This window comes from Peromyscus eremicus, chromosome 6 (genome assembly GCF_949786415.1).
Source record: "Peromyscus eremicus chromosome 6, PerEre_H2_v1, whole genome shotgun sequence".
Classification (NCBI taxonomy): Eukaryota; Metazoa; Chordata; class Mammalia; order Rodentia; family Cricetidae; genus Peromyscus; species Peromyscus eremicus.
Genome location: NC_081421.1, coordinates 51,531,292 through 51,552,139, shown reverse-complemented (window position 1 = coordinate 51,552,139; position 20,848 = coordinate 51,531,292). Strand labels below are relative to the sequence as shown.

General features: G+C 37.5%; 1 protein-coding gene across 3 annotated transcripts in view; it reads right to left on the bottom strand.

Moving 5' to 3' along the window:
• Nucleotides 1–6,752: 6,752 nt before the first annotated feature.
• Nucleotides 6,753–20,848, bottom strand: part of Fstl5 (follistatin like 5) — a 496,179-nt gene continuing 482,083 nt past the window's right edge. For all 3 annotated transcript variants that reach the window (XM_059264740.1, XM_059264741.1, XM_059264742.1), the window contains one exon: nt 6,753–7,464. In XM_059264740.1, coding sequence (XP_059120723.1) covers nt 6,762–7,464 — 703 coding nt within the window. In that variant the 3' untranslated portion in view covers nt 6,753–6,761. The remainder of the gene's footprint in view (nt 7,465–20,848) is intronic.

The following is a 20,848-nucleotide window of genomic DNA, read 5'->3' as shown; positions in this document are numbered from 1 at the left end:
AGGTCTAGACATTTACAACTTGCAAAGTAAGGCCCCACACCTAGGATAGGATGGCCTTTGGCACAGGGAAACTTGTTGTAGAATATTATTTTAGGAGGTACTATGTTTGTTTATGTTCTGGAAATTCTGTTTAACGAAGCAAAGATGTGTTGCATTCCTTTAGGTTGCATTTGTTTAACTCTGTGAACTTTGCCTGTCTAAAACACCTGATGGTCTCATAAACAGCTGAACAACCAATAGTAGGCAATAGAAAGGATAGGCAGGGCTGGCAGGCAAAGAGAGTAAATAGAAGGAGAAATCTGGGAAGAAAAGAAGAAAAAGGAAGGTCTAGGAGTGAGAAAAGAAAGGGCCAGCCACCCAGCCACATAGCCAGCCACAGAGTAAGAATAAAAATAAAATATACAGAAGTAAGAAAAGGAAAGAGCCCAGAGGCAAAAGGTAGATGGGATAATTTAAAGTTATAAAAAGCTGGCAAGAATCAAGCCAAGCTAAGCCTGGGCATTTGTAATTAAGAATAAGCCTCTGTGTGTGATTTATTTGGGAGCTGGGTGGTGGGCCCCTCAAAGAGCAAATACGACCAAGAGCAGGGACTGACTGCTGCTGCAGGAGCCACAGAGCAGGAGCTGCTATGTGGACAGGAATTAAGTAACTTCTCCTAATGCTTCATGCAGACCAAGACCCCAGGCATTTCAGCAGCCTTGCCAGCCTGTGAGTCCAGGACCCCACCTCAGAGTGTCCACAAGTCTAAGGCTAGATTTTTGTTTAGGAAAACCCCTTAGTTATTGCCCAACTGATAAAGCCAAGATTGCCTACACAGAAAATGTATTTTCTGTAGTACACCTCAAATAAGAATACTAAAACACATGCTCTGTTCTTAGAGAGGGAATTGAAAGTTTGTGACCTTGAATTTTACCGTTTTTAACACTCAAAGCTCCTAGCTCTAAGTAACACACCCTCATCAAAATTGCCTTACAATTTGACTTACGAAGGAAAACCGTGTAAGACAAATAAATAAGTAAACCATCCCATGCATTTTTAACTTCTGATTTCCTGAAATTTCCTGCTCCGCTTGTTCTTTCAACTGTGTGCAAATTCCATCCCTTGAGGGAGGTAACCTGGCAAGCACAGCATCCTTTACATACCCATCGTCGTTTTGGTTGAGAGCCAAGGCTTTAATGGCTGGTCCACGTCTCCACACCATAGAGTCATTAGGAAGACTCTTAAGTGCCATTCTCGAGAGAGGCCCCCCACACTCATGCCTTAGGGGGTTATCCTGCCCTAAGTCTGTGTAAGTAATATCCATCCCCAACTTTTCTTTATTCAAGATCATCCCAAAATCTTTCCTGCATTCTCGTTGAGGATCTGGATTTACTTTGTTGGTGGTGACTAAAGCTGGAAGCTCCAAAGGATCCTGGCTGGCAATGGTGTTAACTCTCCCGAAGCCTTCTACCTCTGATGCATTATGACAGTTATAGGACTTAGTCCTCCAGGAAGAGGGGAACATTCACCGTGACTTAACAGGAGGATTTCTGTAATATCAGTTTCAGATTATATCTCACCATGAAATTTATCAGCAGAGATTATGGTTGGAGGAAACACTAAATCAGACTTTCGAGAAGTGTGACATTCCTCTTACCCTTCTCGCAATTACTAATGAAAAACAAAAATACTGACAGGTAACATTAGCCTTGTGTGAGCTTCTGAAGTTGTGACATTGGGTTTTTTATATTATTCTCTGATAAATTAGTATTTGTGAACAGTAAAATTGTTCTCAATTTTTTTCTGACTTTACAAACTTACATAATATAACCTTTCAGATGCAATTAAACCCACTGTTTCACCCTGAAAAAACTTAGTGAATATAAAATTCAATTTGATTAATTTATTTTTTAGAAGAAAAGTCTCTAAAAGAGGTCTGAAGGTGCATCTGGCAGGTGATACAATTCTGAACTGAACGTCATGTTTTTATAGTTTGTCAGCCTCACACACACACAGATTTAATTAAGCAGGCAGGGATGATCTTGGAAATAGCACAGGTTTGCTGTGCAGACCTTCACTTCTCTTGGTGTACCGTTGTTCTCTTTGATTCAGTTTCTCTTTCATCTGACTCCACATTCTCTCTCCCTAAATCTGCTTCTCCCTCACATATTTTGTGGTTCCCTTGATGATATGTCGTGCAAGGTCTATCATATCTGTCCCTTTTTATGAGCCATGTTAATTAAGCTACCATGTCAGATATGATTCTTTAATAATGCTTAATTAAGTGTATATTTCAAATGTATCATTTTATATATTAAAGACCAAAAGCTCACATTCTTAAAAATTGATATCTATCTTCTAATTTCTTTCTTTAATTGAATTTTATTCTACTAAAACAAAGTTTTTAAATGTTGCTATCACTAGGATTTCTTTCTGCTTATACTATTGTTATTGTTTGTGTTCATATTTTTATGGATACCATTACACATAGAGGCCAGAGGTCACACTAAGCTCTCTTCCCCTGGCACCATCCAGACATACACTTTTGAGAAAGAACTTCTCTGTGGAGCAGTAATTAGAATACCCTGAATGGTCTATTTGGCAAGTTCTTTACAAACTTAGCCATAATCCAGCGCTGAAAATATTGCTGGTTTCTGCCATAGTCCAATCTTTATTTTATTTTTAAAATTTTTATTCATTTTACATAAAAACCACAGATGCCCCTCTTCCCTCCTCCTGCCCCCTAGGATCCTCCCCCAACCCATCCCACATTCCTTCCTCCCACAAGACAAGACCTCCCATGGGGAGTCAGCAGAGCCTGGTACATTCAGTAGAGGCAGGACCAAGCCCCTCCCCCTACATCAAGGCTGCGCAAAGTGTCCCCCATATGTAGTGGGCTCCAAAAAGCCAGCTAATGCACCAGGGATGGATCCTGATCCTACTGCCAGGGGACCTCTTAAGTAGATCAAGCCATACAACTGTCTCGCTTATCCAGAGGGCCTACTCCAGTCCCATGCAGGCTCCACAATGGTCAGTCTAAAGTTCATGAGTTCCCACTATCTTGGTTCAGTTGTCTCTGTAGATTTCCCCATCATGATCTTGATGCACCTTGCTCATAGAATCTCTCTCCTCTGTCTTCGGCTAGACTCCCAGAGTTCAGCCTGGTGCTTGGCTATGGATCTCTGCATCTGTTTCCATCAGTCATCAGTTACTGGATGAAGGTTCTATGATGACAGTTAGGGTATTCACTGAGCAGATTATTAAGGTAAGCCAGTTCAGGCACCCTCTCCACTATTGCCAGTAGTCTTAGCCAGGGCCATCCTTGTGCATCCCTGGGAATTTCCCTAGCACCTGGTTTCTCCCGATTCCCATGATGTCACATTACTTTCCCACCCTGTCCTTGTTCTAGCTCGGTTATCCCATTCCCTTATGTTCTCATCTTCCAACCCCTACCCTCTGTTTCTCCTCCTCACACCCAGTTTACTCATGGAGATCTCATCTATTTCCCCTACCCAGGGTGATCCATGCATCCTTCTTAGGGTCTTCCTTGTTAGCTAGCTTCTCTGGAGTCATGGGATGTAGTCTGGTTATCCTTTGCTTTACATGTAGTATCCATAGCCCAGTATTTAAAGGGCTTTTAATCTGTGCTTCTATCTCAGAACCTGGCCATAAGACCCTTTTTCCTTTAGCTAAGTTTCTTTTCCAATAACTGTCTACTTCCTGTGGCTGGCTTTGCTCAGAGGCCTTCCTGTGCTGTGCCCCCTTTCCCCTCTGTTGATCATTTTACTCTTTATAGCTCTAACTTCCTTTTTTCTTCTACTGACTTGCACTCACTGAAGTTACAGCCTCTTTGTAAGTCATGTTTCTCCTGAATATCTTGCTTTTCTTTCACCTTCAGATTCTGCACAGTGCTGTTGAGATGGCTATTTGCAATACATCTTTAGTCACTAAGTACAGAGTGATGCTGATGTCTTGTCAGATATCTCTGCTCTGTCTTTGAAGAAGGAAGTGTCAATGTCAAAATAATTGCAATGTAAATATAATGTTAGCTTTTTGCTAGGTTTACAAGTCTGTATTTTAACTGTTCTGCGTTTTAAAAAAAGTGGTGCAGATAGAGAGCACGGCTCAGTAAGAGAGCATTAGCTTAACAAAGCTAAGGCCCTGGTTTCTTCAACAATGAAAACAAAATAGAGCTTTTTTTGGTGCATTTAACATATATAGATACAGGCAAAATAGCATTGCTTTTGAGTTTGCTTTTGGGGACTTGTTCTGACATAATTCCTTAATGTATGAGATATTTTGAAGAAACAAACATCACAGGAACAGGTTTTGGAACAAACACTAAATAGTGAAGGTGTGACAGAGAAAGACAGTATAAAGTTCCCTCCATCTGGTATTCTTGTTGAGGCCCTTTTAGGTTGACTAGAATTTCACTTCCCCAGCTCTATTCTGGGACTTGAAGTCAAGACACCTCAGGTAATTTATCTTGACTTCTGTTAAACTGCCTACGCATTTGAATATCCCCATCCAGATAACTGGTTATCTTATTGTCTTTTAAACTGCTTGTTTGCACAACACCTCACCCTGAAGCTGTAGAGCAAGATAACAGGATATAGATTTTTGCCTTTAAAATTCCCTTGCTCTGAACACTCAGACCTACACTTGGGTCCATAATACCTGAGTGTAGTCCCAACCAGCTGAAATAAAGACTTTTGTTTGGGTATAAACTGTGTCTGAGTGATCTTCTCTGGTGGACTCCCCATAACAAAAGGATATAGTTAAGGTTGATATATTTTATGAAAAGATGAACTGAAACTTTCTTTGATAGGCCTCCCTTTATTTTTCTTCCGTGTGCTCCTTCATCATCATTTTTATAATAATATAGGGCACCAAATCATATATGAAGCCTAATGAAGCATACAATGTCACACACACCAAAGAATTTCTGAGCACACAAGCAATAAAACATAAGAGGTTTATTCTTTTATCAAGCAATGACTACAGACAGCATCCACATGGTATAAGCTTCTAAAGAAGGATGTACATGTACAGGACAGACTTACACCAAATCATTAACACAAAGACATTGCGTGATTCATGTTCACAGGGGAGGAAGTTAGAAAGAGTAAAACAGACTCAATCAGTAAAAACATAAGCTGATTTTTGTTGTTTATTAAATCTATCTCCCTTAATGTTCTCTTAAGCTAAGAAGAAATCTATTATCACACAGCCCAGGGTGCTATATACACACAAGAGAGTGCACACTATAAAATCCCAGGTTTCTATGCAGTTTTACACAATTTAAGCTTGAGGAAAATTTGTATTTAAAAAAAGATTTTATTGGATTACCTTCAGCAAATGGACATTATTTCAATAGCTCATTAGGAGTTTTAGCAACGATAAGAAGAAAAATAAGTAGAAAAGTTTCTCAAACCATTCCTATTTCCTTAAACTGGGATAGTTTTCTCCTATTCCAATAACCCAACTTACTGGTATTAATCTATTTCTACTGGTCTTCTATTTTCTGCTTTATTAAAGAGGAAAAAGGCAGTCAGTTTTACTTCTCTACAATATCTCAAGAGACTCAGTTGGGTCACAGCTAGAGCACATTTAGAGAGAAGGTACTTTAGGTTATGAAAGAGTAGAAGTCATTTTGGAAAAATGATGAAGGATGGGCTTCTTTGCTAGATATATCTGAATAGCAGAAGCAATGGAGAAGTTTACCTCCACTCTCCACTGTGATCTCCTCTCATCCTCTTTCTGTTAAAAGCATCCATCTTATTTGGACCAACCAAGGGAATGCTGGAGGCAACTGTACTGCAGAAAGTGGTTTCCGTTCTGTCTCACTGTCTGTCTGTCTACCAGCAGTCCGTTCTGTGCAGACACAGTGATGTTCCTTTCCTAGAACTGGGAAAGTTCCTGACTTATGCAACACTAGGCTACATAAAAGGGTCAATCCTGATAATAAAGAATGCAATCTTCTGTAAGCAGTTGAATTCCCAGATAAACTTGCACTCATAACATAATGCACTCTAGTGAATGAAAGTAAAATGTATGCACAACACACTGCAAAAGGTTTTACCATACATATTTTTCTCCCTTCCTGTCCATTTTCTACAGCAAAATGCACATTGTACAGTGAATTCTGGATAGTTTCTCATCTGTCTATGGCCTAAGGCCAAATTATGCCTTCACATGACATTTCATTGAAGGTCAAACAAATGCCTGAAGGCAGGATTTGGCGCAAGATATAAACATCTCTTAATAACAGTAGATTCATAGCTACGAGGTTGTCCAATATGCAGAGTTTAGCCTTCCTTTTTCTCCTATGACATTTCCTTCAAGGCACAAAAGATTATAAACAGTGGACGGGACAGAGAGAGTATTTTGAATTAAGAATTTTAAGGTTTCCACAAGACCTTATATTTCAGATTTAAGCATAGCAAAAGGACAGAGAAAAAATAAAATGCCTTAAAAATGACATGATGCTTAGGTCATCTGAAATTCCCTGCAGTTTACTTTTTTAAAAGAATTTTAAATCTCATTTTATTGGTTTAAAATATAGTTACATGTTTGATTTTTGTGAGTGTTGTAATTGCTAATTAAGTATTGTGTGAAATATTTCTAATCTGCCAATATTATTGTAAAAAATCTAGCTTATTTAGACAAACAAAGGAGGTTCTGACTAGGATATAAACTTGGAAAAGTTAAGCTGTAATTTAAATAAAGACCAAGTGCAATGTATTGAAAAATTATCTCTCCATAACAGGTAACAGGGCTCCTTAGGCATCTCCAACCCAAACAACAGTATTTCCTTTCTGAACTTCGGTGATCTCACAGTTTAACTTATTAAGGCGACCATCCAGAATGAAGAGAGAATCCTTGGAGGGTGTCATCAGGTACTGTCCAAACAGGCCACTGCCTTGGATGTGCCTGTTCTTCTGACTCCAGGGCCAGTCTTCTGTCTTGAGAGGGTCTTTGAGGCTTTTGATCATCTTGACCTTCCCAGAGGAGAGCTCCACAAAGAGCACATCCGTTTGTTGGCTTGAGCTGCCATAGATGTTGTACTGGTGGGCTTCTGTGAAGGATGGCTGGAAGGCCAGGTCTGATATGTGCAGGTTGGTATGGATGTCAAATGCATCCAGGATTTCTCCTCTGATGGTGATATACTGCACTCTCACAAGGCCTTTCACGTCGTTGACGCTGACAAGATAGTGTCCATCTGGAGAGATGTAAGGGGTGCCAGTGACATCACTATTGAAGCCAATGACTGAGTCAGTCACACTGTCCACCACAAGCTGTGGTGGAAGGGCCCCAGTGATGTCAGGCTTGCAGCTAATGAAGTAGTATCCTCCCAGATGAGTGTATGCCAAGGACAGAGGAATGCACTTTGAGTCTTTCAGGTTAATTGTTTTGATGTAGGACATGGTTTCAAGATCAATTTTATGTAGTGCTGCTTCATCTTTATGAAGAATAAATCCAAACCTGAAGAGATAAAACCAAAGTTAGAAAGGAAACTATAGAGTTATTACCCAGCGACGAAGATCACGATCAGAAACAAGATCTATCCCAAGGTAGGTCCTGGATTATTATGGGGAAAATCTACTGTGTACCAGTAATTTTAGAATTAGTATTGGTGCGTCCTGTTCCAATGCTTTCTTAAAGTTTACTTTTAACCTGGAGAGATAATGAAATGTTGCCTTTATTTTTCTAAAGATGATACTGTAAAAAAACTGGTTGACTAATACTAAGGCTAGCAAGAATAACAAGTTTGAAAAGAGAAGGAGGTCCCAGAGACAGGAAGAGAGAGAGAGAGAGAGGGAGAGAGAGAGAGAGAGAGAGAGAGAGAGAGAGAGAGAGAGAGAGAGAGAGGAGAAGAGAGAGAAATGTGGGAGTCCAGCTCCCATCTTTTGAAGGGTTCTTAGGTGGAGGAGAGAAAAATGAAGAAATTATAGCTAGAAAGAGAGACCTAGCTAATGAGAAGAAAGACAGAAACACAGGATAGCTTTGGGAGGGCTGGGCCAATATCCAACCCCCTTGTTTTTTTCTATTGATAAGGGCTTTTCAGAATACTCCAAGGGAAGAGGCAAAAGACCTCCACCTTTCAAGATCAAAGCACACCATACAGCCAAGTGTAGACCCTTCCTAACAACTGGTAAACACTTCCGTGACCAAATGATCCATTTTGTAGCCCTGCTGGGTAACGCAAGATCAGATTCTCTGACCCAGAGTATTTTGGGCCTCCACAGAGAGAGCATCTATTAAACAAAATTCTAGCCTAAGAGTTAGCATTCAGTTTTTGCTATGAGTAATATTGATGGTAAAACATCCTGATAGTTCTAAAGCCTCATGAATTAAAGACTAGAGAAATATTGTTCTCTGTTCACGTAAGAGAAAAATAGAAACTTGTATTGCATTAATATGAAATAAAACAATATAGGACAGACAAAGAGGACAATGAGAAAAATGAGAAGACAGGACAATACATAAGAAGAGAAGATGGAAAAACCACAATTAGAATGTTTTTTAAAAGACATGGGGAATAATTATTTCATATTTACCTAAAATTTCATAAAATACACATTTATATGGATATATACATAGTTTTAAAATGAAATTATTTCATGTAGCTGGAGAATTTCTCTCCAGTTCCCGCCAAGTCCTGCCAATCCCAGAGCCCACTTACAAAATAAACACACAGACTCTTACATTATTTAAACTGCTTGGCCATTAGCTCAGGCCTATCATTGTCTAGCTCTTACTCTTATATTTAGCCCATTTCTATTAATCTACCTAATCTATCTATTATTCTCTTCCTGTTTGGACCATGGACGCTAGAGGTAGACCGAGGAGAGTTCTCCAGAGAACACTGCCGGACTGTGCTGTGTCTTTCCCAGAACCTGCCACCTACCTATCCCTTCATCTATAAGTTACACCATTAAATAAATCTCCCTTTTAACTATGTGGAGTGGCCTTAATAATTTCACCAATAATGTCACTTGGAATGATGATATTTTTCACAAGAATCATAGACTATTTAACAAAACCTTAGTATCAGGTATCAAGTTTTTGGTCAGGAGAATCCAAAAGGACACTAAAACAATATAGCTTATTGCTATAGCACTTGATTGCTCTCAGACATTGAAAGAAATGTGTCACTAATGTCTAGCCTTCATAGAAATGGAAATTGATGGGCAGGATACCAAGAAAGGAAAGCAAGGAATTGTCCTATTCAGCTATGATGACAATGACAAACAGCAATGACCAACACAGCAATGACCAACATAGCAATATATCCTTAGAAGTGCAATAGGGGCAAGTCTATCCTTTGGTAACCAGAAGAGGTCTAAGTGGGCTTAAGGGCTACTTCACAGGAGGAAAAAAATCACACATATACTTTATACCTAGCAAAAGACCTGTAGCTAGTGAGATCATAGATATTAGAGCATAACCTCTTTCCTAAACCAGTGTAATTCCTACCTGCATTAGACAGATTTATATCCACAGATAAGTGGAGATCTCACTTCTCATCAAATAACATTCTTTGTGAAGCAGAAGGATATCATTACAGAAAAGCAGGTCTAGTAAAATTGCAGAGAACAATTGACTCTAGGGTGTTCTCTCCCTACCATACAACTTTCACATCTAAAGCTCAAAGACCATCCCAGAGTAGGGGGAGCAGGAAGTTTGTTAGAGCCATAGGACCAGGAAGTCTGCTGTGAGTTTCTGGCCTCTAGTTATGATAGGAAAGTTACACCCATGTAATCTTAACAGCATAACTGCAAACAAACAAACAACAACTTGAAGACCACTCCATCACTAAATGACATCCCAGCACACATGGAAAAAAATCTCACTGGGCCCCACCACTAGAAAAAGATCTACAAGCAATTAACAAGTGTTGAAAAAGGAACAGTGAGTCTTCCCCAAGGATGAGCACCCTGACTGATTATGCAATACCACGTGATCAGTCCTATATAGATAGATAGATAGATAGATAGATAGATAGATAGATAGATAGATAGACAGACAGATAGAGGGAGAGAGAGAGACTTATTGAACTCAGCAGTTTGTATTTGTATTTGTGTTTATTTTTTATGTTGTTTTTTTATACACACATACACATATGTAACAACAATGATTAATAAAAAGGCTGTAAATTTGGGAAGATTTATTGGGGTGGGAAACAAATGTGGGAGGGGTAGGAAAAATGAGAGAGGGGGAAATTAAGTAGTTATATAAATTAAAAATAATTGTAAAGATAATCAGCTATGCCACATGAAGTTTATTTTATGTATAGTAATAATCATGGGGATTTTATCTACATAAATAAAATTATTTCAACATACAATACAAAATTACTTCCAGCTGTGTCTTCTTATCAGGGTATTCATATTAATAAGTATAAAGGTTTACTATAATGAAAATTTTAGAAATCAGCAGTATGTATGATTATGAAAGAGAAGTAATGGTTTAGTACAGAAGTTTACTAAGTATTTCATAAAACTGTGACTGTTTCTACATTTCTTATATTTCATATAGCTTTAAGTTTTATATTAAAGACTTAAATGTACAGAAAATCCTTTCAAGAGCTTTCTAAATATTTATTGGAGAAGGTATTGCAGACATATTGAAGATCAAGTCTTTCTAATTTTAATAAGGCTAGAAATTTTAAGATAATAAAAATTTGAAACATTGTTAGTGATTAATGCTTAGTCTTCTTACTGATTCTAACTTAGTAACTATTATCATCTCTGTGTACTTGAGGTAATATAATTGAAAACAGTATTTCTGTTGTATTTCTGAATGATAGTCACCATTTCTGATTTTTTTCTGGATTCATTATTCCCTTGTACCTTAAAACTGTATCTTTGGTCTTTGAATAAACAACTCATGCCATATCCATAGTGGATAAAATGTTAGTCCTGAACATTTTAAGGAACATTCACATTAACAGACTTCTCAGTATTCTTTTTTTTTTTTTTTTTTTTTTTTTTGGTTTTTCGAGACAGGGTTTCTCTGCGCAGCTTTGCGCCTTTCCTGGAACTCACTTGGTAGCCCAGGCTGGCCTCGAACTCACAGAGATCCACCTGGCTCTGCCTCCCGAGTGCTGGGATTAAAGGTGTGCGCCACCACCGCCCGGCCTCAGTATTCTTAATAATCTCTAATGCAGAAGTATATTGTACCAATTCTTTTCTAAATAATATAGAACAAAAAATCCTTTAAAAGCTAGATGATTCATATATTTTCATAACTCAGAATCAAAATTATAAAATCTTAGGTTTTGCTATCCATATTCAAATTTGTCTTAATAAACAACTCCAACCCACTGTCAAATAAAACATGTTGTCTTTTCCATTAATGGATAATTACTATGAATACATTGGTATAGAAGTATAGCATTATGAGTTCTAATGGCAGATATTCTTTTCAGATATAAATTGTACATGAGCTTAGAGGAAAAGCAATGTTGGGCTCATTTAATGAAAGCAATATTCCAACCAAGTCTTGGCACTTAAGCTTTTCCAGTAATGTTGAGTACTCTAGCCCCTTTGGGCAATGGGTTGTACTTGCTAATGAGAAAGAATGAGCCAAGCTCTCTGTTCACCTGAACTCCTTCAACTGTGTTTGTGATGGATGCACCCACATTTTCTGAGATATATCTTGGCTTCTTTTCTATAACTTAAAAAACTGTTCCATTTGAAAATGCAGGAGCCCCAAAAATGATGATAAAATGGTACTTATTTTAGCCCCATACTGTGCTTCAGGATTGAGTACTGAGCCCATAAGCAGATGCAGGAGAGTGCCTTCAGTTCCCACCATTGCTTTATGGGCTAGAAGGGATGTTTCAAAATAAAAGTCTTCTCTCAAAACAGCTTGGTATTCAGAAGGCTCCACTGTTCATTAGGCTGTCATTAATACTTATGAGAGTCAACTTTCATGCATGCTTCTTATCTTCATAAAATTCTGCATAGTGCTGGTTTGTCTAGCATTTGTAAAAATATTAGCATAGAAGTTTGGAGCAAACAGCATTGGATTGCTCTCAAACTCATATTTTGACTGGAAATTATTGTTATTTAACCTGTATGGACCTATGTGGGGTGGTTAGATTTGGTGTAGTGAGTTCTGTTTCTTCTTTATTTGTTTGCTTGTTTGTTTTCCAGAGTGTCTAGTCAATGGAGTTTATTTGGAAGTTGTAAAAAAAGAAGTTCTCACTTCAGTGACTTTCTTTATGTTCGGCTGTGTCCTGGAGTCCTGCTGGCTGCAGTGAAGTAGTGTCTTCTTTCTAGCCTGACTTAGTTTCCTGACACAGTTTTCACTATAATAGACCTTGTGGAAACATGATCTTCTGTAGAGTCCTTACTTCCATAAGTTTCAATTTCTGCATCGGCAGGAAGAGGACACAGCATCAGCATACTTTGAGGAAGTGAGAAGTGTGTATATTGGCAAACACAAAACCAGCAGCCTTGCAAGCTTAAGAAGAGTGTTTTCCTGCAGGAATTGCATACACTACATTTGCTCTGTAACTTTATGCTTTGTGTATCTATTTCCTACTTACCAGTAAATAAAGGTTTGTTTTTGTTATTGTTATTTTTTTTGTCATTTTTTTCAATTTTAATATTCATCATATATGCATATTGTATGTTGCACTGTGTTGTACAAGAACCCTTAGATGCAACTGCACAACTATACAAAGCACATTTCCCCATACTCACACCTCCAAACTTTCACTTTCTACCCTCTCACCCATTAGTCCTATTCCTTTTGACAATTTCCCTGCAATCCCAGTGTTGCATATACATGCATGATTCATTTGTGACAAAATGTCACAAGCCATGACGTGCAAAGCAGAAACACACTTGGAATCTACTTTCAATTACAGCTACCATCTCCACTGTGCCACCCAATCTTCTGGATCAGATGTCATTGTTCCCCAAGAGTGCATGATGGGAAGCTTGGTTCTCAGTTTGAAGTGTACACAGGGTGGAAGACTTAAGGAGTAGAGGCTGTGTCCTCAGAAGGAATTGTGGAATTCTCAGCCTCTTGGCTTCCTGTTCTGATATTCCATCTTGAAACCTTCCTCCTACCTTGATTGTATTGAAATGTTTGGTCCCCCAAAGACAGACTGTTAGGACTGCTCCATGCTGAGCTTTCAGCTTCCAAAACCATGCGTTAAATAAACTTACTTTATTTATAAAATGGGCTACCTTAGGTATTTTGTTATACCAATAAAAAAATGGACTAATACATACAGATATGTTGTTCCATATCTGAGAGATCAGGGTGACAATGGGAACCTTGTGTGCATTTTTATTTTACTCTCATTTATATCTATAGGATGAATACTCAGTTTATACCTCACCTGGCCTCTAAATTTATCACACTATGGAGGAGTAAATCATTCATTCCACTTTTTCTTTATATTCAATAAGGTGTCTCATTAAGTTGTTCAGTGGGGTCTCTGATTTCTTCACACAAATAATCATTCTGACAGCCTCTGAACTAGCTAGGATGATGATACGTGCCTCTACTTGGCCAGACTGTCACTGAACCATCTTCAGAGGTTCTGCCTTAGAACTTACTGAAGAGATGGCCTAATGGCCATGGTGGACTAGGTGGTGCACACATATTGGCATCAGAAGTAGATACTTGTGTTACTTATGAGGTTTTTTTTTTTTCTTTTATTGCTAATAACAGAGAATGTTCTAGTTGGTGTTAGGATCAAGGTATCTAAGGAAAGAGAGGAGCAGTCAGTGTCATCTCACGGTAATCTAGGATCATTGCAAGGAAACTACAGTGTGCTGGCTACAGTGGGAACAGCAGTTGTGCAGAGAGAAGAATGGCTGAGTCCTTGTGAAGCCTGCCAGAGTAAAAGCTGAAGATTCCACAGGGCCAAGAGCACACACTGAAGTGCCACACCAGTGCTTCCCTCCTTGTCCTTTTCTCGTACCGCGCCTAAATGCATCAGTTCACTGAAAGTGTCTCAAAACTGTCTCCAGTCACTACCATCCCATAGCAGCTTCCAAGTAGTCCAGATTTGTTTAAGCCCTGAGATACATTCCCTGATATACTGAGAAAGAAGTTATGTGATATCTATTAGTATTCATTAAAAGGTACCATTGTGTGTGCTAAGAGCATTGTTCTCACATGAAGGCAGTTGCACCCAATGTGGGAATGAAATAACCACCTGTAAGATTTGAAGATTAACAATGATTTCCTTGATCATGAAGAATTTCTATTCACAGAGTTCTTAGAACTTCCCAACAAAGCTATTGTCCATATTGCTTATTTTTAATGTTTAACCATATAGGTTTAAAATCTTTATCAGAAGCTAAGGATTCACAAAAAGCCACTCCTTCCTTGTGACTTGAGCTTCCCTGAACTTCTACAGACCTTAGCACCAATATGTCCACACAAACTGATGGGCAGAAATATAAATCAGCAAGTGGAGCCTGAATTTATTTAAGCAATGACAGGCACCATGTCCTCTCCTGAAAATCATGTGCCTTTAATTAACACCCCCAGAAAGAGAATTGCCAAAAGCTTGTCAAAGATTTCAATTATTGAATACATAGTCCTTTAAATCAAATTTCATAGCAAAAGAATTTCAATGGGAAATATTTTTATGGACATGTCTGTGGCTATTCCTTTATCCAAAATATATTATTATGTGGTACACATCTCCTAAATAAGGATATATAGAAATATTTACATCAAGCTTTCTTAATCAGACTATGAATATTTTTTAGACTGGAAGGGAAGAAATGCTAAATACACAAAGGAGAGAGATGGCCAAGTCTTATTCCATATAATAAGCAGACAAAAGTAAACCACATTTCACCCTACGGGGCACCACACTTTGCCACTGCAAAGATACCTTCTCGTCTTCACCACTGACAGTTTCTGTAGACAAAAGACATGTATGTGACACAAGCCACCATTCACTAGTTAGGAATTACTTTCTCTTAATGCTTTCTATTATCTTACACTGGCCCATGTAAGAAAAGCATAAATTCTACTCCAGTCTGAAAACTAGATTTAGACTGTATCTGAATTTCATACAAATGAGTAAAAGCCGTATTAGATATTACCATGTTCACATTTGGGGGAGTGATACCAAGAACTAGAATTGCCACATTTACTAATGTTTTAAATTAAAACAAGAACAGATTCAAAGCAATATGATACTTTAGTGAAATGATGACACTTGGAAGTTTTTCTGGTTTTGAAATATAGGCTAAAAAGCTAAAAAAACTATTAAACTGAACAATGTCATCCCACCCATCATATATTAGTGTGTATATTACTGAAATTTCATAGGATAGATTGCACTTTTCCTCTTTAATTTTGATTTTGATATTCTTTTCTTTAAAAAGAAGTAGAACATCTTTCTAAACACTAAATCTCCTATTCTTTGTTCTCTGGTGCTGTTATACTGATATGTTGGCAATCTGGTTCATCCAAGGGACATTAAAAGATAAATGCATAATTTCATTATACTACATTTAGAGTGTACGTTTCTTGAATTTTAGTATGTAACTTGAACCTATGTGAAATCAGCATTAAGAATTCTATGCATGTCATGTATACTATAGACTGTTTTTCAAGCATTAAAAACCTTTACCTTTTTCCAATTTGTTAAGAGCTTGGAACATAAAACTGACAAACCTTCAGATGATGTTTTAGAAGACTGGGTGAGACTGTGATTGTAAATCACGTTAGCAATCTTAGTACATTGTCTTCAATGGGACATGTTTTGTGTACAAGTTGATTAATGAACAAAAGATGACATGGCAGACGTGTACTAAGAGAACAGAAAGAGATCATTCATGGATACATGAATGATAACAGAAAACAAGAAGGCAAAAGCAAATTGAAGTCTATTTCTTATACTAGAAATTTTATCACAGAAAAAAACCCACAAGGAATCACATCATTAACTACTCACCTAAAAAAATGTATGGAGCATGTAATTTTTCGTACAAATATATAATGTAGTCTCAATGGACTTTTCTTGTCTGAGCCGACGACTCTTCCTCCAAAAGCCAAAGACCAACTAACAAAAACTCCAATACAAAACATGAGAAACCTTCTTTAGGGCTTTTGGTTAAAGATGTCTAAGAGACTCCCCAAACACACATCTTATTGTTATTCACCTTGGTTACTCTCCTGAGGTAAATGGTAAGCTCTTATTGCACTTCAGAAATAGGATCCAGTGGCTCCTGAATTGGAACTGATCTGCATTTCTGTTCTCTGAGGACTTGCTTCATGGTACCAGAAGACACCATGCAAGCTTCCAAAAGACAGAGGCAAACTATTGTCCTACCTAGCTGTGGCATTTATGACCGGCTTCATTAGATAATCTTACAGGGGCAGTAGTGGCACACATGCCTTGGTAGTAACCAACTGCTTTCTATTTGGATTTAAGACCCCCTCAACAAAGGTAATACTATACCTGGTATAAGAAAGGTAGCTAAATACTCAGTGTTAGTGAAATCATGGTTATTGGAGGAGAATCTACACCCACTAATTTACTAATCCAGAATAATCCCTAATAACCATCTGTCTTTATATCTACAGATAGATATACTCTTTACCCCTCATTTTCAATATGAAGAGAACCACAACCAATCAAAATGTGGAGTCATGGTGGCTCAATCCCTATGACTACATCTATAAAACATTCATCCCACCTAAGGCTCAGCAAACCTTGTGGAAGAGAAGGCAGACCTATCTTAAGGACCAGATGATCAGGGACTTTGCTGTGAGATTATGTTTCCTTATAACCTCAGAAACTATACCCATAAATATGTCTCACCAACATGACCACTAAAACATGAGCTGACCAAGGAGAACACAAACAGACATGCCAAATTGCGTGAGGAAAAGTCCATGAGGCCTCACCCATACACAAAGTATTATACACAACTGAGAGAAGCTGGGAGTAGAAGAGGAGGTCCTCCTCACCTAAGAGAACAATGGCTGTCTGTCTAGTGACAAATGATCAGCCTTGAACGTAGACATGCAAGGAACATTATATGGAAATAACAGGCTAGTTTGGGGAATATATATACTACATTGTCTTCAATGGGACATGTTTTGTGTATAAGTTGATGAACATTTATATATTTTCAATAAAAATGATGGAAAAGGAAGTCATAAATTTGAACAAGAGTGAAAAGGTATATATGTAAGCCTTTAGAAGAAAGAAATGGAAGGGGAAAATGTTGTAATTAAAATACAGGATCAACATTTAAAAAAAAGTAAAGCAAAGATTTTAAATGCTTGCACTATAAAGAAATTTGAATGTATGTGACAAAAAAGTTTACCTATGCAGTTCCATTGATTTATTCTGTAGTTCAGATTTATAAACAGTATTGATTAAGATTAGAGTTACATATCAATTTAAGCAGAAAGGTAAAAATTTAAATCCAAATATCAATGACAGAACAAGAAAGAATTGAGAAAATCCTATATGTGTAGTCCAACCCTCCAAAGGAAGTCATTTCTGTGAGATTCAGAGATACAAAAGTACAGGGTTACCACAGAAATGAGAGAGAGGGGAATTGAGAGGACACTACCACATTTGTAAATATGTCAGCTTGTCAGTTTCAAAGTTGCTGACATTTAATAGCCTACATCTATTTATACATCTTTGTTTACTTGCAAAGAAACTCAGAAGGTTTAGTCATCCTGAATGAATAAAAGTAAAATCACAAGAATGATAAACACTAGAAACGTCTACAGTAATCCAGAAAGATTTTATATGTTTATTCAAAGAAACACATTGAATTACTGTAAAAATAATCTTATCATATCGTCTATTTCACATCTGTATGTAGAAATGGGCAATACTTGGAGATATGCTACACTTGGAAACTCTCTGGCTATATTGGCCTATGAATCCTAGAAGGGCTCTTCAAACTAATTCATACACTCTATTTTTAACCCCCAACTCACATTTCTAGTCTTGTAGAAGACCACTTGTAAGGACTGTCTTTCTTCTCTGACTCCACTGCCTAGGAACTCCACCAAACCTCATAGCAAGCCCAGTTTTTCTTTTTCCTCTGGACCCTTTCAGATCTGTCCCTTTGTATCCCATATCCAGATCTTTGTGGCAGTCCCCTGTGAGGACACTGGGCAGGAATTCAAAAGCAATCCCTACCAAGCAACCCAGAGCCACCACACATTCTTAAGATGCAGATAGAGAAACAAACCAAGGAAAAGAACACACACCGAACAAAGACAAGAACAGATATCTATAAATATCAAGTCAAACAAAAGTAGGTGTCATGAGCAATTAGAGTAAGAGTGAAATAAGACAGGTTTAAAAGACACATGTTTTCATGACATATATTTGTGTTCAGGTTTTTAACCATATGAACTTTCTAACCATTTGGCAAATTTTATTTTTTAGGAAAAAAATATTGAAGAAATTTGTTTACCATCACAATCATCTCAAACCTAGATACATAGAGGACAGTAGAAACATGTTATCATTAACATCCAAGACAGCATACCTCAATGAGAACCCAGCTACGTTAGGCCTTAGAAATGCAGTATAGCTGAAGTCCAAGACAAGGACTTTAAATTAGAAATAGTGGTAAAAAATATAGTACCTGGTTTGATTGGAATTGGCATTTAGGTACAATGTGAACTAGTCTAGTGCTTTCTATACACCATGTTTAGTACCTATGTCAGCCTGATGAAGGAAATGGAAAAGAAGTAAATAGCCTGAATCCTCAAGGAAAACTTCAGTCGTCTAGCAGTGGATGCTTATAATTATAATCTCAACTTCCTAAAAGGGTATTGGGAGCTTCTGTAAAGACAAGCAAAATGGCAGATGAAACTATATTCCTGTTTTGACTACTAAATCACATTTCTATTATGCCAGGACTTTTCTGGAGATTCTGTATTAGCCTGCATCGCAGAAGGAAAGTGCAATTTACAATTAGAATAAAAAAGAGTAAAATAAAACAATTGCTTGTAGGGAATGGAAATCTGGCCACAGAGATGGGATAGTGGTGTAACATGGGACTATATTCATAAAGCTGTTACATGCCAGAGCCTGAGAAGATAGAGTTACATGCAGATTTGTGTTTTGTGCAGAGCTGTGAATTTGAGTTGAAGAAACAGTTGCTAATATACAAATCCACAGATAATATGCAGAGAGTAGAAGCAATATAGCGGGGTCTCATTATTTAGTATACATTTCTGTCAGGCTTTTCATTGGTCACAGCACCAGAAAGTCATCTTTCAGTGACATAGGAACAAAGTCACATAAAGAAATTAAAATAAAAAAATGTAAAATAATGAAAGGGAAATTTTAAAAATGAAGAATCATTCTATGCTTTGAAATAGGTATAACTAAATATAAAGTCAAAAGAATATTTGTGTTTTTCAAGACATATATTTATGCACAATGTTGAACCATGTGAATTTATTGACCAATTGGTAAATTTTGTTTTAGGAGAAAAAAATAGAATAAATCTGTTTAATGACATTTTACTTTATAAAATATTAATTTACTAATTTTATATAATAAGTATATAAATATATGCATACAAAATACATGCACTACATATTTAGATATGCACATACATTATATTCCACTGATAAAATCTGAAGTATATACATATGTAATACTCCACTCATAAAATTTGAAGTACATCAAGGTATTTTATCTAAATGAAAAATATTACCGGAATAAATTGTTCATAAGTACATTTACAACATATGTATCAAATTAAAAACATACTGTGGTATTTAACATTATAGACAAGATATAGGCTACATGTATACTATCTTGAACAACCAGCCTAACATGATGTGAAAATGTGTGTATACCTCACTTTTACACAAAATGAAATCTATAGGAGTGAAATAATAATAATAATGATAACAATAAAAGAAACAATGGTCGAGAGACAGGCCGAATTGACCTACTCTGGTGATACGATGGCCAAACACCCTAATTGTCATGCTAGAAACCCCATCCAATGACTGAGGGAACTGGATGCAGAGATCCACGGCCAGGCCCCAGGTGGAGCTCCGGGAGTCCAATTGGTGAGAAAGAGGAGGGTTTGTATGAGTGAGAATTGTTGAGACCAAGGTTGGATAAAGCACAGGGACAAATAGCCAAACGAATGGAAACACATTAACTATGAACCAATGGCTGAGGGGTCCCCAACTAGATCAGGCCCTCTGAATTGGTGAGACAGTTGATTGGCTTGATCTCTTTGGGAGGCATCCAGGTAGTGGGACCGGGTCCTGTGCTCAGTGCATGAGTTGGCTGTTTGAAACCTGGGGCCTATGCAGGATCGCTTGGCTCGGCCTGGGAGGAGGGGACTGGACCTGCCTGGACTGAGTCTACCAGGTTGATCTAAATCCTCGAGGGTCTTTGCCATGGAGGAGATGGGAATGGGGGGTGCACTGGGGGGAAGTGGAGGGGGGTGGGAGGGGGGAGAACAAGGGAATCCGTGGCTGATATGTATAATTAAATTATATTGTAAAATAAAATAAAGTTAAATTAAAAAAACAGACAAATAATGAGAATGATGATATGTGATATGTCCTTGGATCAAACACAAAATTGTATAAATGCAATTGATAAGGCTTAATGAATTTGGCCATATTATTAAATCATATTCAGAGAACCCTGAAAGAATGAAAGAAATTTTGACAGGAACAGATCAATATTCATCTATATCATTAATTAGTAGGAATTGAAAGGTACAGTGATTAAGTAAACAAGTGGGTATTCCCTTCCACTGAAAGACACTCATGGCCTCTAACATAAATATTCAAATTCTGTAAAGAACTAGGTGAACGTAAGTCAATGCCAAAGAATTTTATGAATTTGTTGGCA